Source organism: Mchenga conophoros, linkage group LG22 (genome assembly GCF_057382185.1).
Source record: "Mchenga conophoros isolate Kocher_MC1m ecotype Shallow Benthic linkage group LG22, M_conophoros_male_GT1.1, whole genome shotgun sequence".
In the NCBI taxonomy this organism is placed as follows: Eukaryota; Metazoa; Chordata; class Actinopteri; order Cichliformes; family Cichlidae; genus Mchenga; species Mchenga conophoros.
Window position 1 is genome coordinate 12623593 of NC_140546.1, and position 18080 is coordinate 12641672.

Sequence of the window (18080 nt, forward strand, 5' to 3'; positions counted from 1 at the left end):
TTTCTTATTTCTTAAGGACAATGCTCTCAGTTTTTCATCTGCTGTAAATACTTTGTTGTTGTTTCTGGTTTTTAGCGGTGCGGCTCCTTCTATTGTCCTCCACTTGTCCAAAAAAATTAAGAAATGGGGAGTGACTCAAGACTTTTGCACAGTGCAGTATATTAATAATGTTAACTAAGATTCTTTATATGGTCAGTTGCCCAATCAGTACACTAAGCTGTGGTTCTCTTTGCTACAACATGGTGTGGAATGCTAAACAGCGCAATACTAAAAACATCTAAGCAGTGGTCTGAGAAAACATTTTCAGTTTAGTACCACCATAAAATATGACTTTATTGTTGTGCTTGTCAAAATTAAACAGCAGAGGCAACAAATTCTTGAAAGTCTGACTTTGATTAAAGTAACTTTAAATGCTTGAAAGCGTGTATGCAGGTTAACTGTTACATCTGTACGCATAAGACTTGCATATAGGACTTGTGTGTGTGCACCACTGCCATGAGTGTGAGCCACAGCACCCCCAGGTAATTCGGGTCAGCTAATCTGCCTGTGGAGATGTTAGTGGGTGGTTTATGTCACCTCCCGTGTTTCTACTTTGGCCACAACTGAAATGCAAGCAGTCCAAGCTAAGGAGAAACAGACACTTGGGATCCCATTACATGCCCCTCATCAATAATTCACTGGCTTCTTTAGTTAAGGCATTGATTTTCCTTTCTTTATTTTTTCCACGCTTTATGTCCCCTGCCACCAACGAGCGCAATTAGGCCTCAGTTTTATTCAGGATACACTTTGGTGAGAAATGAGCTCTGTCCTGGTGATTTGTGGTTCCAGGGATAATTGATAGTGATGGCGGGAAGGTGTAATAGAAAAGTGATGGAAGGTATCATTATAATGATGGTAATGATGATGGGCATGAAAAATTTATTCCGTTGCCTTATCTAATCTAATGCCAAGCCACTTCGCATAAGGACGCCATTGCTTTTGCCCGACCTCTGCAGGAGTCTTACAAAAATAACAGTCCCATAAGGATATTGATTTTAGTGCACCAAGTCTCTCTGCATTTGTGCTGGATGAACAAAATAAATTTCACAATAAGACACCAAGACACCATCTCGAATTTGAATTGATTTCAAAATTACAATACAAGGAGAAATATCAGGCGAATATCTGAGACGGTTAGGTTTCAGGTATCAGACTGGTGGAGGATAATAAGCGAATTGAACAGTCAAAGAATTTATTGTTACAAGATATCCAAGTATGTGGGAGCCTCTTGAGCTCTGCCGTGCACTTTTGTATCCAAGGACAAACTGTACAATGTCAAAGAGCGGCTATTAACAATAAGCAATAATGATGAATGCATGCATGCCTGGGCCTGACCAGCTCTCATAGCAGCTTTCTACTGCAAATAAGCTGGAGGATGCAGACATAAAGCTGCACACATAAACACAAGTAAGTGGCTTTAAGTGGTGACAGTCCCTCTGTCATGGATTGGTGATGGATCATTGTGGTTGGGTGACTAGCACTGGAAAAAAAAAAGCCACAAGGCTCATTGAATAGAGGGACCTTAACGTGGAAAGATAGGGTTCAAGAAAAGGTGAAAGCAGAATTCTGAGCTCTACAATTCAACCCTTGGTGATTTATTTTCCATCTACACCTCCTTACCTCAGTTTATTCATCAAGTCTGTTTTTCTTTTTTACTTTCCCTGTCCTCTCTTTTTCCCACTTTACCCAAATTCACTGGAGGGTTTCACTTAAACAATACATGTTTTTTGCTCCTTTTTAAATGTGCAATTATTCATTCTCTAAAGAGGGATGACGACAGGCATGAAAAACTCGGAATCACAGAAACGAGGAATACACTCAGTAAGGCCAACGGTTCTTTGATCATCCCCTTGCCTTAAGTGCAAAGACATTTCTAGGCAGGTTCATTACAATGTCCTGAGCAAACAATGAAATTGTGTTACAGTGAGGTGAAAAAAACAGGACTGGAACAATGAAATATGAAGGTTATGGTTCATGTACGAAGAACAAGGCAAACCAGTTTGATACCAAGTAAGTTCGCCTTACTTTGCCTTTCTAAACACGCTTCTAGCATACTCTGACTGAATCTAACACTCACTGACAGCTTTCTTGGGTACATCTGTTATTAACACAAATATCTAATTAGCCAGTCACATGGCACCAACTCAATGCATTTAGGCAGATATGATCAAAACGACCTGCTGAAGTTCAAACTGAGCATCAGAATAGAGACTTTTGGAGTCAGATGGGTAGGTGCGAGTATTTCAGAAACAGCTGATCTACTGGGATTTTCCCCACACAACCATCTCCACAGTTTACAAAGAATTGTCCAAAAAATCCAGAGAAAATATCCAGTGAGCAACAGCTCTCATGGTGAAAATGCCTTGTTGATGCCAGACAAGATTGGCCAAACTGCTAGTGTGGCCATCCTCTGATGGCTGTTTCCAGCAGGATAACACACCAATGTCACAAAACTCAAATTATCTCAAACTGGTTCAACATTGAAGAAGAGTTCACTGTACTCAAATGGCCTCCACAGTCACTTGATTGCAATCTAGTAGAGTACCACTGGAATATGATGGATCAGGACAGTGGCATCATAAATGTTCAGCTAACAAATCTGCAATTGTTTGGTGTCATCATGTCAAGGTTTCTGGAACCCTGTTGAATTTATGCTACAGAGAATCAGGGGCCAATAATAGCAATTCTGCATTTAATCAAGTGTCTCGTATTTGTGCAATCCAACCCCCAATTTTGATACCAGTTAAAGTTTATTATTTTCCATTAATAGTCATTCTGTTTTATTACCCTGTACATAATTATCACATTGTAAGTGAGGGAGTCCACCACTCCTAACCCTGCCCTGAACATCCCTTTATAAGCACCAAAGATTTACGGCACAATGCACCCATGACACTCCCATGTAGGATTACTCCATATATTTTCATCCCATTGATATTAGCTTCACTGTTTACTGCTGTTTCATTTTACACCATAAAAACAAAACATAATAATCACAAAGGTTAGAAAAGACCATTTCAGGTAATCAAAGTGCCGGTACAAAATGAGAGAAGTGTCAGTTTTTTGGCAGTTTTTAAATGGAATTAATGGAATTAGAAATAGCAGCCTCCTAAGGATTAAAGCTTCAAACGATTTAACAATCTATTGACGGTAATTTAATTTGGAAGCAAACCTGCCTGATAAGTGCAATAATATTTGGAGGACGTGGAAATATTTAGTCGAAATCTGCAAATGAATAGTAGATAATAACAGAGGAAGGAGAAAACAACAAGATGGAGAGCTCAGCTCTGAGATCGATATTCTATGGGCGATGGCTGGACCCAGTCCCTATTCTTCCTGCCCTCAATCTCTCTCCCTGATGGCCTTATGGGTGTCCCTAAACTGCCTCTACCTGCTGCAGTTTTTCAGAGAACAACACGATTAAGTCATTCAGGAAATGGAATTGAAATTTGTCATCCCATGTCTCCTATGAATTGTGTTTGCACAGCAGCTTATTCAACTGTGGTTATACAGGCTTTGATAGAAAATGAAAACTGACTTGTTCTGAAATGGATGTTGCCGATGATGGCCTTCTGCTAGAAATTCAGCATTTGTCAATTTGCGTTTCTCTCCCACCAGAAGGGATATTTTTATGAAAGAGGTTTCTGTCATTCTGTGACAGATTGGCTTTTTCCTTATTTGTTCAATTTGATGTTTTCTGGCCACATCACCAGTGCTGAGCACAACTGACATTGTAAATGCTCGAAATGAAATCCACTACCATTACAGTCATTCTCTGTATGGCAGAGTCATTGCCACTGTCAAAGAAGCAAAAGCAGCATTATTATGTCTGAAATGATTTGAGCAGACATAGTGCAGCTTGAAAATTGACACTAGATGGGCAAAATTCTGGGTAAAATGAGATCTCCATCCCTTCCCAGATGATACAGTTAGACAGTCCACCTGAATGATGAAAGCTCACCACAGCCTGAGACGCATCCTGGGGGATTGCTCTTCACAAATACAAGTGATTTCAGCGAGTTTTTGTGGTTGTATGTAAGCATATGTCAAGACTATACTTAAATGCACATCTGGCGCGCATGTTGTTGCTGGCCTGCTGCTGGCGATATATTAGTTCAGCAAAATAAAGTGTTCTGAAGAAAACACAAATCTTGTGGTGAGGTGAAAGGCTCAGTCGAGCTAAAATTAAACGCTGGACCCTGTTATTACAGGCCTGAGAGATGTGACAGCGTGACCGAGGACTAGAGGATCATTGCACTGCGTTGTTTGTGTTATTACAGTGGTTACCGCCTGTTTTTCGTGTGTGATCCTTGAAATGAAACTAGTTTCTACTTGTGATCCCTTAATACTTGCATATTTCACAGACTACGGAGGCCAATTCAAGGAATGAGTCATATTAGCTCCTTAGGGTGCTTTGCATGTAGACTGTGTAGGGTTATAAAGCCCCCTAGGCTGGAAAGCGCTGAGTTAAGTTCACAGTGTCAGCAGAAGCAGGTTAGAGCTTTTTCTGAGGATGACCGTTTTTAAATGTAACACGCAGCAGTAGAGTAAGTGTGTATCTATACAATGTTTGTTTTGGTCAGGATGCTTTCACATCATATAAAAAAAGAGTTTTTAGAGGACTCTATACAGTTATGTAAAACTAAGTACACCCTTAACACCAAGTACTGCTTTCATAGTATTGAAGAAGGTGAGTAGCAGCCTGATAATGCTGATCATTACCTATAGTAAATGATCAGTCAGTGTGAGAACATCTATATAAGCAGTAGTTTGGGCATCTTGCTGGTCTACAGCATTCAAATGTGTATTAACAAAATGGCACAATCTTCCCAGCAGAGGTTATCCCAGGATATTCACTTCAAGGTCAGACTGTGGGATGCTCAGAGCAACATCTCACACTCTAAAGGTCCCAGTTAGAAGTTCCTGACAGTACAATTAGAAAGAGAGTGAACAAGAGTGGCTTGTGGGGAAGGGTACTCTCTATAAAGAACAGGGGAGCACAGTTTAAGGTTCCTCAAGTAGAGATGGAGGCTACAATGTTACAAGCTTGACTGCTCATTACAGCTTTTGTTAATTGTTCAATTTTCGCTCTGGCTGTTGGGTTGGGGTCTACTTGGCCTTAACGTGACTCTGGGTACCTCACTAACTTTGTAGTAGCATGCTGTCTGTGCTCATTTGTAAAGACCTGAAGTTGAGTCAGGAGTATAATGCGGATGAATCTGTTTATCTGTTTACCATTGTGCTCTCGTCCTTTTGTGCAATAAAAGTAAACACAATGCCTTTTCAGTTGCACTTTTATCAGGAAATGTGTATAGAAGGGCTATGGAGCATTGGTGAAAATGGCTTTTGTGTATGTTTCTTTGTACTTTATGTTCTTGGTATTTTTCTGTGGCATAATAAATCGGAGTACCTGGAAAACAAAAGCATTTCTATAGCTTTTTCAAAACGTAAAACCTGATTAGGAGTCACTGAGTATGAGGGGTTTGCCTGTCTGTAGTCACATCACTCAGTCTGTGAAGGGCTTCCTCCTTTGACAGACCTGCATTAAAGGCTTGGGATGTGATCCATGTTCCATTTTCTGTCCTTACGTACTAGTTGCCCTTTGAAATTGAGGTGCTCTTTACACTCCCACACACTGTATGCATATATAAGCAGGTACACACACACACTTTGGTCTTTGCTGAACAAATGGCTTTTTACTTTATAAAAAAATCATCTCTCTTGCTGTCTCCACACAGCTACTGAAGTCTTTTTCCATTAGCTCGACCACCTCAGAACCATAATGGCCATAAACTTAATCAAGCACCGGTTCTTTTATGAGGCCATTTTCATAATATGGATAACAGCACATTCGTCTCCAGCTAAATAAAACCGCATTGCTCCGCCTTGGCCAAGGTACTCCGACACGGTTAATAAGATGTTTACCTCAAGCTGAACGCCCTGCAACGGAACCAGCCTCCAAACCACGCTCACATTCCAAACCCGGCGTAATTACAAGCTCGGTTGATTAATTATGTCTCAACAATATGCTGCACTCCAACGCCACAAGGGCTAATTAACAAAATGAACAAGATGGGCAGGAACACTTATTAGGAAGTTCAAGCTCACTCTCTGAATTTGGCAATGCTGTTTACAGTCCTAAAACACAGGGACAGGATATGTGCGGATATCGCACAGGCGGAGACTAACAATAGCACACCAGTCCAAGCATGTAGAGTAAAAGAGCCTTCGGAGGACACTGATACAGCACAGTGGCTGGCTGTGCACCTGACAACGCACACAGCAGAAACAGCATGCAGCCGAATCCATCTGCCTTATTAACCGGTCCTGCTAACAACGCATCTTACCGACAGCGCATCTTATCTCTGCAGCTTCGGCCTAGAGGCAGTCTCACAGAACTCTAATCAGATGGGAATAAACAATCTGACCTTGACAACACCTGATTAGATATACGATCTGACCCTAGGATAAGAAAGAAGAACAACATTCCAGGCAGAGTTCAATTAGCCCTGTGTCTCCGAATTTCTTAATCTTGTGCTTAAAATACTTTTTTTTAAACAGTCTTTTTGTTCAACTGACTGCAGCTTTCACAAGAGTAACAAAAAACATTCTTTAAGACATTACACACAAGGAGAATGACCAACAATAGAATACTACAACAGACAGTCCAAAGGTTGCACAATGCAAACTCCAAACTCAGCTCACTTAAGGAACATGTGACTGGAAATTCCTGCTGTCCGTGGAATATGCATTCCGCCTAGCTTGACATGACAAGATTTGTGTCTTATTCACGAGGGAAGGTATTACAGAACCATCATGAATGAGAAATCCTATTAAGATGAGGAGGTTGCCATTAAATGTCATTTCATAAATCAAATGAAATTCATGTACAGCTTATTGTCAAGATACAGCCTCCCCTGAGAGCCTTTTGGGGTGGAACCTCAGTGATAATGACAGCATTTTGTTTGGAAGCACCATCATTTTTCATCAAAAATAAATAAAGAAAGAACAAAATAACTAGAGACTTGTAATTAAATGCTGCAATGAACTCTGCCAGCCTTGTTTGTTTCTTTGGGATTCATTAATACGTGGAGCACTTAGTGGGATGTGAAAGCAGGCAATCTTTCCAGTCTTTCCTGAGCTATTAGCTAATGCAAGATGGGCATTAGCTAAGACAACTGGGCATCAGAACAAAACAATGCCATTTAGACTGCATCAGAAGATGAGCAGGAAGAAGTCATAATACAGTCAGTGATATGCACACTCCACTGGTGCACACATGCCTTGTATAATCAGTGTGCCTGTGGTCTGTTCACAATCTCCATCAAATTAGAAAAGATGTCTGGAAAGACTTCATACTGGAGTAAAAAGATTCTTGTTTTGATATTACTGCCAACGACTTTGCAAGCGGAAACAGTAGGACAGCTGAACTACATTACTTAGCTTAATATTCTTGGATGGTGGCAGAGCAACCCGCAGCCCATCTGTCCAGGGGGAGAAGCCTGTGCTGACTTCCCCCCATATCCCAGAGATGTAGATAGAATTACAAAACACAGCTATATACGATCCTATTGTATCAAATTACACCGGAGTCAATAAAGGCATCTGTCATAGTGTGACACAGCAAGGTGTGCAAATCTCACTGTCAAAACATGCCACAGAAAATCACTGAGATATGTGCCCCCCGAACCAGAACCAGAATCATACCTACAGTTGCGCTTTGAACTGTTGATCGTGTTGTCTTGCGGCTCTGCCGTAGCCCCTTTTTTCGGATGACACGAGCTCTGGAGGCTCAAGACACCAACTTCTCCTCTGGAGCCTTGCAAATCCGGAGCCTTACAATATGATTAAGTTCCCACCTTCTGGCATAGCGCACACTGTACGCACAGTCCAGGCGCTTCCAAAAATAAAAAACATAATATTCACAATGCCAAAGCGGAATGTCCCGCCGCCCCCCCGTGTCCTCCGAATTTCCCAAATCCCTCACAGCGTGTTCTCCTTTATTATTATCCAGCATGCACCTCTCTCCGTCAGAGCACCATGGACAGCCTCCCCATCACGCACTGCTACTCCGACAGCAACCTGGTTTTACATGCTGCCAAATACAGGCAGCTTGGTAGTCTCGTGTAATCCAGGGGTGGACTGAAGTGCCCCTGTTGCTCTTAGAATGACTTTAAGCATCAGTGACCTTATCGCAAGCAAGGGTCGGTCTAACAAGTCTTTGAGATTTACTGTTCAGTAGGATGGTGAGGGCTGCTACGAGCACTTGAGATTCCCGTGTCAGTGAGCAGCGAGTAACAAAGGTGCGCTGAGCGCTATGCAAACAATACATCAGTGGCTAATAGCAGTCAGGTGCCGCTTTCGAGCAGATAAACGCACTTTACCGGCTATTATCCCGGCTATCAGTGCAAGTGCCGTGATCATAAGCGGGTGGAAAGCGAATCTGAAAGCGTTTTGCTTGAATTTTTAAAGAGCGTGAGCTTGCAGCGGTGATTTACGCCTTCAGGACAGAGGGCAAGATGAAAGAAAAAATATGAAATACATATTGCTACAGAAATTATTTCTTAGATCTCAACAGATCCACCTGCTTTAATCTTACTGCTCAAATGCATTCTCAGTAATCACAGCCTCTAAACATAGCAGCAATTACCCAGTACAATCCCCACAGCGCCCCGACTTCTCCCCAACAGAGAGCTCGCCCTTACCGGGTAGCGAACCGCGCTCTTCTCCTCCCAACTGGTGATTTTCCGTTTCACACCACGGCCAGGCATTTGCCAATCAAATCAGCGTGCAACCAAAGCTTTCCCCGTTGGGATATGAATGATGAATATGCGTGATAAATTGTCCATTTTTCCACATCCACAACAGTTCACGCTCGACCCGCCCCCGGGCGGCGGTGATTGGTCAGAAGCTCCTCGCCGTCTTCGTCGCCCCGTAAAGAAAAACACACACATCTGGACGCGACCCTGCACAACTGGAGCGCTTCGGAAAGCCCGAATTACGCACAGGAATGAACCAACACAGAGGAACGTCACATTTTCTCGTGGTTCACTATGAGTGTTGAATGTAGTACGTTGTTTATTTTGGCTAAAGATAGCAATCTTGGTGGGAAGCATTGTTTCCAGTACACCAGCGTAAACAGAGCATAAGCAGGTAACAGTTCTTTATAAGGGAGACCAGTAAAGAAGAATAACCTTGCTTCAGCAGTTCTATCAGCTGTTTAAAAATAGCTTTTCGTTGATGGCCAAGTTGAGAATAGGCTACAACACATTATTACTCTACATTAAATTAGAGTGCAGCAAGATGCCTCTTTTTTTAAATTTTTGGCAACAAAGACTTATATCCATATAACGGGCAGATTCTACAGATTTATAATATCCGTTTTTCCCTCTTGCAAACACCAATAATATCTGAATTCTCCTATGGACTGCCGCTGTGTTCTAGTAGCCTATGTTTGTATGAAGTAATGTCGTTCAATGTTACATGGTTAAATTTACACATCTTTGCATGTTTGACGAGCTACAACATTTTATTTTTCTTGAGGGAAGTGTGTGTATTTTTTTTAATGAAGTAGAAACTACGGAAAAAAGACCTATGCCAGAGCGCTTCAGTGTAAAACCGGGATTTCTTAAACACTTGCGCCGCTGTGCGTCCGGAAAACACCTTTCCCTTCCGTTCTTCCTTACGGATTCTTATTGTCTTGCTGACAACATCGTATCACTGGAGCCGTACCAACCCAAGCGTGGAGAGAGGCAGGCTGGGCAAGCGAGACTAATCACTGTGCAACAGTCCAGAGACTTTCTGAGGATTAGTGACAGCTGCCACAGTTTGAATCGTGATTGCAGCAAGCGTTTACAGAAAAGAGAAAGAAACAGAGGGGTCCATGATGGAAATAGTGCATTATTTATATCGCAAAGGAATACATGGGCAATTTGAAAAGCAAATTCTGGTATGCATATTGCAAATCAAGATAGAGTTTATTTAGCAAAAAACAAAACAAAACCCTGCGTACCCAGAGACATCTGCATAAAAGGTACCATCAAATTAGCCAAGAGTTCTAATCACACACACACAACATTCACATTATCTTCTTTTGTTGTATTCCTTTGCTTAATCTTGAGCAATGATTTAAGAACTCGAGATACTGTTACTCAGAATGCTGAGTAACATTTTTCTGACGTACCATGAATGCATCATCAGGCTCCTCCCAAACCAGAAATAAAACCCGCTTGATCTTTATTTTCAAAACCTCGTTTCATTCTCCCAGGCAAAGCATTCCTTCTCGCACTTTATAAACACTGAGAGACAGCCGACCGAGAGCTCAACGGAACGCCTCGCCTTGCAGACAGAACTCGGGGTAAGAATTCAGGAGAGCCTCGCTGCGTTTAATGATCGGAGAGCTTGCCCGGTCAGCTGTGTTGCTGAACAAATATTAGCAGCCTTCATTCAGGAGAGACACGCTTTGAGTTTACGGGAAAACATGTGCGGTTCTAATGTCTTTTCACGAGTACTGTGGTTGTTTTTATGCTGCGCTATTGCAAGGTAAGCGAGGATCTGACATTGTCATGAAACTATTACATAATTATTCATTTCCGCTTAAGAATGACGCTTTAACGACGCTGTTATTCAAACCATTTGTTTGGTTATAGCCATCGTGCCATAGTTTAGTTTATAACGGGACAACAAGCTCGTGCAGATCCACGATTAATGCAGATGATTTTCTACCAGAAGATTCAAATGACCCATCGGTTGGGTTTTGTAACCCTGCAGGTGACAGCTCATGGACCACACGTGCTTACATTTTGCCGTTGCTGTAGGTGTCTTTATGTGCAAGACCATAATCCTGTGCGGATTATGCATTCTCTTCCTGTCTCCAGCGACATGAAGTGGGGTTTTTTCACAAACAATTCTTTTTCTCATGTCTAGCTGCTCTCCTTTAACCGCTGATCGTCAGGCAAACATAACCAGCATGCTGGAACAGCAGGCAGATCGGGTCATGGCCCTCGGTGAATGGGAGGAACGCTGGCAACAGAACAAAATCGGCTTCCATCAGCCTGAAGTGCACAAGTAATGACCCCACTTTTTTATGTAGTTCAGTGGAATGAGGGTGCAAAAGTAGCCCAAATGCATGTAAGACTTGTGAAGATTACATCAACTATAAAGGTGCATCACCACCTAAAGCTGTGTCCTGTTAAAAGCTTTAGAAAGTGAGCTTAGATTATCTATTTTTAAGACAAGTACCATCAATACGGCTGATCCAGACATCACCAGACATCACCTCAACATAAGATTGCAGCAGGAATGTGTATTTTGCTGTTAATACTGTTTTTCTAACAGAATGCTGAAGAAAAACATTGATAAAGTTCTCAATGGACGAACAGGAGTTCGCTTCTTCTTCCCTCTGTGTGGGAAAGCAGTAGATATGAAGTGGTATGAAAACATCTTACTAAATTAAATTAAGTTGATCAGTATTAGTGTCAGTTGTCATCTTTGCTAACCTTTTGTTTTTTCGTGATTCTCAGGCTAGCAGACATGGGCCATTCAGTGGTTGGAGTGGAGATTTCTGAAAAGGCTATTCGTCAGTTTTTTGAGGAGAACAACATGACGTACACCGAGGAGCCTGTGCCTGCTATACCTGGAGCAAAGGTTTACAAGGTTGGTGAACTTCATGTGTGCAAACACGACCACTAAATGATCTAAGCTGAGGTAGTCAGTGTTATTGCTTCTCAGCAATTAAGTGTCTTTACGCTGAATAGAGTTTTTTATGGTGATGCCTGAGTTTATTATGTGCATGTGAGCAGCTCTTTCTTCTGAAAACCGTTTTGATCTCAGTGAGATTTTGGGCAGAATGGCTGCAAGCTACAAGAAAGTTATATTGCTTACTTTAAAACAGACACAAGTTGTTCATCCGTGCTGTCTTTTGTTTTTAGAACTCAGAGAAAAACATCTCCCTGTATCAGTGTAACCTGTACAACTTCTCCAAGTGAGTAAACTACATATTGTTTTATGCTTTTTAAAATAAAATAATTAAAATTACTGTTAAATTGATACTGTTAAACTTCACAGTTCCATCGAGGGTCAGTTTGGAGCAATTTGGGACAGGGGCTCTCTCGTGGCCGTCAACCCAGGAGACAGAGAAAAGTAAGATGAGATGAAGACCCTCATTTTAAACCCTTAGAATGACATTTATTTCAAACTAAATAAACTCCAAAACATTATGTTCTACACAGTTTGATACTGTATTATATAATGCAGCGGTCCCCAACCCCCGGGCCACGGTCCGTGAAACGTTTGGTACCGGGCCGCGAGAGTTGAGGCTCGGGTGTGAAATGTATGGTTTTTAGCATTATTTTGTTATCGTTTTTATCATTAACTCGGTTTTCCTGGGTCTTTTCGCGTGTGTTGTGAATAAATCTTCTTCTTTTTCGGTACCGGTACTAGTTTAATTTTGTTGGATTTATCCGCGACACTTTAAAGGCCGGTCCGTGAAAATATTGTCGGACATAAACCGGTCCGTGGCGCAAAAAAGGTTGGGGACCGCTGATATAATGTATCCATACACGGATGTCCCATGCCAATGCTATTCTTTTATTTTGTAGGTATGCAGCTCTCATTATTTCTTTGATGGCGAATGACTGCAGATACCTCCTGGACACTTTACTGTACAATCCTGATTTATATCAAGGTATTCTATATCATTTCTATAGTGTGTGTGTGTGTGTGTGTGTGTGTGTGTGAGAGAGAGAGAGAATAAACATAAAATACCATATTTTAAAATCTGTTGATCTCTTAGGGCCTCCCTTTTTCGTGCCTGATGAGCAGGTGCATAGTCTGTTTGGTGAGTACTATGAAAAATAATTATGGCTGAGCATTTTATATATTAACCAAAATACAAGTGATAACTGACAGATTTGTGTATAACTCTACAAAATATGGGGTCTTTTTTCCAGATAATTAGAAACTTTTTTAATTGTGTATTATTTTGTTTTACTTTCTTTAAATTCAGGGAGCAGCTGTGGTATAGAGTTGCTGCAGTCAGAGGATGCTCTCACGGACAAACAACGAAATTGGGGACTAGATAAATTTCTTGAAAATGTGCACCTCATCACGCCAAAGAGCAACTAAAGGCTCAGAGTTTAGAGAAAGAAGAAGAAAATCCCGGGAAGGAAAAATAAAGTGGAAAGTGAAAGTGCCTGAAATTCAAGAGAATTTATAATTCTCCTTTTTATTTGTTGTTGTTATGGATCAAATAACATGATAATAAAAAAACACGATCATAAGACAAGATGTCTGGTGTTTTTAATGAGTTTTGTAGCTGTTTAATTTTATTTATGACTTTTGCACTCAAAACAAAACATAGAATTCAGAAAATATTAATTCTATGATAAACAATCCACTGAATTTAGAATATGTCGAAAGGCTAAACTGTGGGAGTCACCCCTGCGTAAACCTTTTATTCAGTCGTGGCTTTGAGCATTAAGCATCCAAGTTCTCTAACACATTTCAAACAGAACTCCAGAATTCATAGAAGCATATGTATTATTAAAGATAGAATTAGTAAGATGAACAAGATAAGATTGTATACCCTCATATAATGGTCATGTATTTGCACGTACACCTTCACAGATGCTATACACTTGAGTGTAAGCACAGAAATACACCAGCTTAGAGGCAACCACCCTCATCCCTGCTTTCCTGCACTGGTTTATGATTGTTGGTGTTGTTAGTTATTGTGCTGTTTACTTGTAGTTAATGTGTATATGCATAAATACACTCACCTTGCACATTAGCAGTACCAGGTTGGACCCCCTTTTTGCATTCAGAAGTGCCTCAATCGTTCATAGCATAGATTCAATAAAGTGCTGGAAACATTCCTTAAAGACTTTGGCCCATATTGACATGACAGCGTCACACAGTTACTGCAGATTTGTCAGCCACTGTCATCTCACTGTCATGCTCATGAAAATAATTTGAGATGATTGGAGCTCTGTGGCATTAAGGTGTCCACCTGGAAGCAGCCATCAGAAGATGGGTACATGGTCGTCATTATGGTTTTGACATGGTCATCAACAATACGCAGGTAGCTGTGGCATTTAAACACTGCTCAGTTGATGCTAAGAGGCCCAGAGTATCAGAATCGTTATTAGTATTTCTTAATGCCTCCAGCCAAGCAAAGAATTTCATAAAGGTCCCAACTCCTTGTACGTGCAAAATAACCCCGAGTAAAAAAAAAGAGAGAAAAAAAAAAAGCACATATTCAGAACTCTATCCCAAATATTTTTATTAAAACACCTCGATGAGGTATTTTGGGTTTGTGCAGCCACTCCTTCTCAGATCAAAGTAAAGAGTTTTTCTTCATTTTTTTAAGCTACTTTTACAACAGGTTTTCTCAATAGACTGAAAAACAGAAACCCTAAAAGAAAACTGCCTTGTTTTACACACATCAAGAAGGAGTCAGACGACCGTCGGTTCATCCTGGTCAATTACCTCTGAGAGCTCGGGATGCTTCCTCCGTAGGATACCATAAACGTATGAGAAAAAAAAAAAAAACCCAGAGAATTTATTATTTTGGTAAGAGAGAGAGAGAGAATCGATCAAGCTTTTCTACAAAACGTTATACCACTCCGGGTCAGGAGGGGCGATATAGCACGGATGACTACGCTGGATGGAAGAGTAACCGGAAGCGTGGCAGGGACTTTCCCTTTGACCTTCATCCTGCTCCATGATCAGCCGTTAAATCTTTCCTCAATATTGCTGTAATGTAACAACAAAGGTAGTTTTTTAAGATCAGACAGGTCCCAAAACATTCCTTACACACCCCCGCAGTCACTGAATTAGCATCTGTGGCACAAATAAGCTTCAAGGACCTACTTGTTTTTTAGAACCGACCTTTGACACTTGGATGTTGGCTTAATTTTTACCCAAAGAGAAATTTGACCCTAATAAAAAAAACACGATACTGTGGTGAATACTTACCTCAACTTTGATGGGTTTTTTCACAGCTATTTATTTAGAAAAAAGGTAAACACGTTACAAGGACACAATGCACATTGCAGAGTACATGAATGGGAAGTAGGAATTCCTCCTCTCTATACTTACACTCCTCCCTAACAAATGTCAAGGACACAGTTACACAATCGCTAAAGTAATCTGCTTTTGAATAAAAGAAAACCATATAAGCATGTGCCCTGGAATCTCGGTTGTAAAAAAAAAAAAAAGAAGCACTACACATTACTTTTCTTATGTTTAGTATACAGGAGTTGCTGCTCACACTCTGAGTTGCACTAATGTGTCTGTCAGATGTCCCAAATTGAATGTCAGGCCGCACGCGCACTCACGCCGGACACCTCCTTGACCTTATTTCCACAAGCCCTTGACTCAGCTGCAAAGTGCTTACGGGGTCAGTTTCATCAGAATTATCTGCCGTCATTCAGACACAAGTTGAGCAATAGTTTAACCAATTTCCATCAAAGGGATGCCAGAATTAAACAGAACATAGGATGTAAGTTAAGGAAATATAAGTCTGACTATGGAGCACATCTCCTTCGGCTTTCACAATAATGGATTGCATTTCTCTCAGTCAACTGACTGTTTAGGGGGAAAAGCAGCTACTAGTTAGTGGGCTCTGTGTTTGTGGTTGTTGTTTGTTAATGACACTAGGAGTGAACAAAAGAAGCAAAAAACCCTGTAAAGATGCAGTCTGTGAAAGTCTGGTTTATACCAGAAATCTTACCAGCTGTAACTGGGGTTTTTTTAAGCACGTGTCAAGACTTCTGTCTCGCATTGCTGATGTGATCCTCCTTTTTTGTTCCCTATTAATGATCTACGGGAATTTGTGATATTGCCCCCATAAAATAATAAGGCTTTATTGAAATCATTGTGATACAGAGATTTGATTTCTTGTGCGTGCTTTGGATAAGAAAGTAATTCTGTCAAGACTGAATGTAGTTTACCAACTGCTCCTCAGTCCAAACTGACTTTATGGTTCATACGTGTCAACTCAGGGTACTCCTGCCGTGACCTCCTCTCTGTGAGCACACACACACACACACACACACACACGCACACGCAGAAGGAGAGAAACAGAAAGATCATTAATGCAGAGGATTGCAGCAGCTCTTGGATTTTCACTCTGTCGGATTTCAGAAGAACCGTCACATAAATTTCATTACAATTTTTTTTTTTGCCTTTGCTTCAATGTGTCTTTAAATCCTTTCTTGTTCAAATTGTTTATTCACATAGTAAAGAAGTAGCTCGGGAACTCAGTAAGTAGGAACAGCAGTAGTTTAAAGACATTTTCTACAATACAGAGGATTTCATCATCCGCAGTTTGTGAAAACTGCAGTTAAAAAACAAATCAGTAAATTCACAAATGATGGACTCTTTTCAGAGGTACGCTTCATGTACTGATTAACATACAGTTCAAAGATGTACATTAGGGTGCACACTGGTTATGTGGATTTGCTCAAGAGTCAGTTTGAGCTAAAAACTTGAAAAATATATATGTATATTTTAAATCAGTAACATAGATGAAATGTTTTTGGATAACAAACGAGTCACATTTTAAACACTGTTTGAATAATCAAAGACATATTTATAAAGGGCAGGCTACAACAGACATGCTTACCGGGAGCTGTATTGTCTCTTTTGCATAAGCCACACCAGAAACGCTCTGTGCGGATAGCAAAGTCTGCGCTGTGGGAGTGTCTGGACCCTCCACGCCAGGATCTGCCGCACAACCTCGCACTGGTCCTCAGGGGCCTAGCAAACTTGTAAGCCCTAGTTCAGCTCCCGAAAAATATGCTCGAGTTGTTCTTGTGTCCGACAAAAATTAGTTCTAATATGTTTTATTTTTAATGTTACTGCGTTGAAGTTAGCACAACTTAAATTGAAAAAATGATTAGTCTCTTAAATGAATGGCATCTTGACGGGGGACTCGGTGAATGGCTTAAAAAACGAATGCATTGTTTTACATCTTGTGCACTTGGGCACACTTCAATGAAACTCGAAAAGTGGGAAAAACAATATGGAGATGATGACTTGACATTTGTTAGGGAGGAGTGTAAGTACAGAGAGGAGGAATTCCTACTTCCCATTCATGTACTCTGCAATGTGCATTGTGTCCTTGTAAGGTGTTTACTTTTTTTCTAAATAAATAGCTGTGAAAAAACCCATCAAAGTTGAGGTAAGTATTCACCACAGTATTGTGTTTTTTTTATTAGGGTCAAATTTCTCTTTGGGTAAAAATTAAGCCAACATCCAAGTGTCAAAGGTCGGTTCTAAAAAACAAGTAGGTCCTTGAAGCTTATTTGTGCCACAGATGCTAATTCAGTGACTGCGGGGGTGTGTAAGGAATGTTTTGGGACCTGTCTGATCTTAAAAAACTACCTGTGTTGTTACATTACAGCAATATTGAGGAAAGATTTAACGGCTGATCATGGAGCAGGATGAAGGTCAAAGGGAAAGTCCCTGCCACGCTTCCGGTTACGCTTCCATCCGGCGTAGTCATCCGTGCTATATCGCCCCTCCTGACCCGGAGTGGTATAACGTTTTGTAGAAAAGTTTGATAGATTATCTCTCTCACTCTCTCTCACTCTCTCTCTCTCACTCTTACCAAAATAATAAATTCTCTAGGTTTTTTTTTTCTCATACGTTTATGGTATCCTACGGAGGAAGCATCCCGATCTCTCGGAGGTAATTGACTGGGATGAACCGACGGTCGTCTGACTCCTTCTTGATGTGCGTAAAACAAGGCAGTTTTCTTTTAGGGTTTCTGTTTTTCAGTCTATTGAGAAAACCTGTTGTAAAAGTAGCTTTAAAAAATGAAGAAAAACTCTTTACTTTGATCTGAGAAGGAGTGGCTGCACAAACCCAAAATACCTCATCGAGGTGTTTTAATAAAAATATTTGGGATAGAGTAATGAATATGTGCTTTTTAAATTTTTATTTTTTTATTTTTTTACTCGGGGAATTTTGCACGTACAAGGAGTTGGGGCCTTTATGAAATTCTTTGCTTGGCTAGAGGCATTAAGAAATGATTA

General features: G+C 40.8%; 2 protein-coding genes across 5 annotated transcripts in view; one reads left to right on the forward strand and one right to left on the reverse strand.

The window, feature by feature from the left end:
- ext1c (exostoses (multiple) 1c) overlaps positions 1–8993 on the reverse strand; it is a 108242-nt gene extending 99249 nt beyond the window's left edge. The window contains exon 1 of one of the 3 annotated variants that reach the window (XM_085261503.1): positions 8745–8993. The gene's annotated coding sequence lies outside the window, so the exon portion shown is untranslated. Of the gene's footprint in view, positions 1–7746; positions 8250–8744 lie in introns of those variants that run through there. The other 2 variants (XM_085261504.1, XM_085261505.1) reach the window with 2 other exon arrangements.
- A 1244-nt stretch (positions 8994–10237) lies between these two features.
- On the forward strand, positions 10238–13334 carry LOC146548924 (putative thiopurine S-methyltransferase). 2 transcript variants are annotated; one of them, XM_085261891.1, is made up of 9 exons: positions 10238–10396; positions 10966–11106; positions 11377–11469; positions 11562–11694; positions 11970–12022; positions 12106–12180; positions 12639–12724; positions 12833–12877; positions 13046–13334. In XM_085261891.1, the coding sequence occupies exons 2-9, from the start codon at positions 11009–11011 to the stop codon at positions 13162–13164; spliced, it is 702 nt and encodes a 233-aa protein (XP_085118017.1). In that variant the 5' UTR covers positions 10238–10396; positions 10966–11008; the 3' UTR covers positions 13165–13334. The 2 variants fall into 2 exon arrangements, with proteins under 2 accessions (XP_085118017.1, XP_085118016.1); XM_085261890.1 differs by lacking the exon at positions 10238–10396 and adding an exon at positions 10424–10581.
- Positions 13335–18080: the final 4746 nt, after the last annotated feature.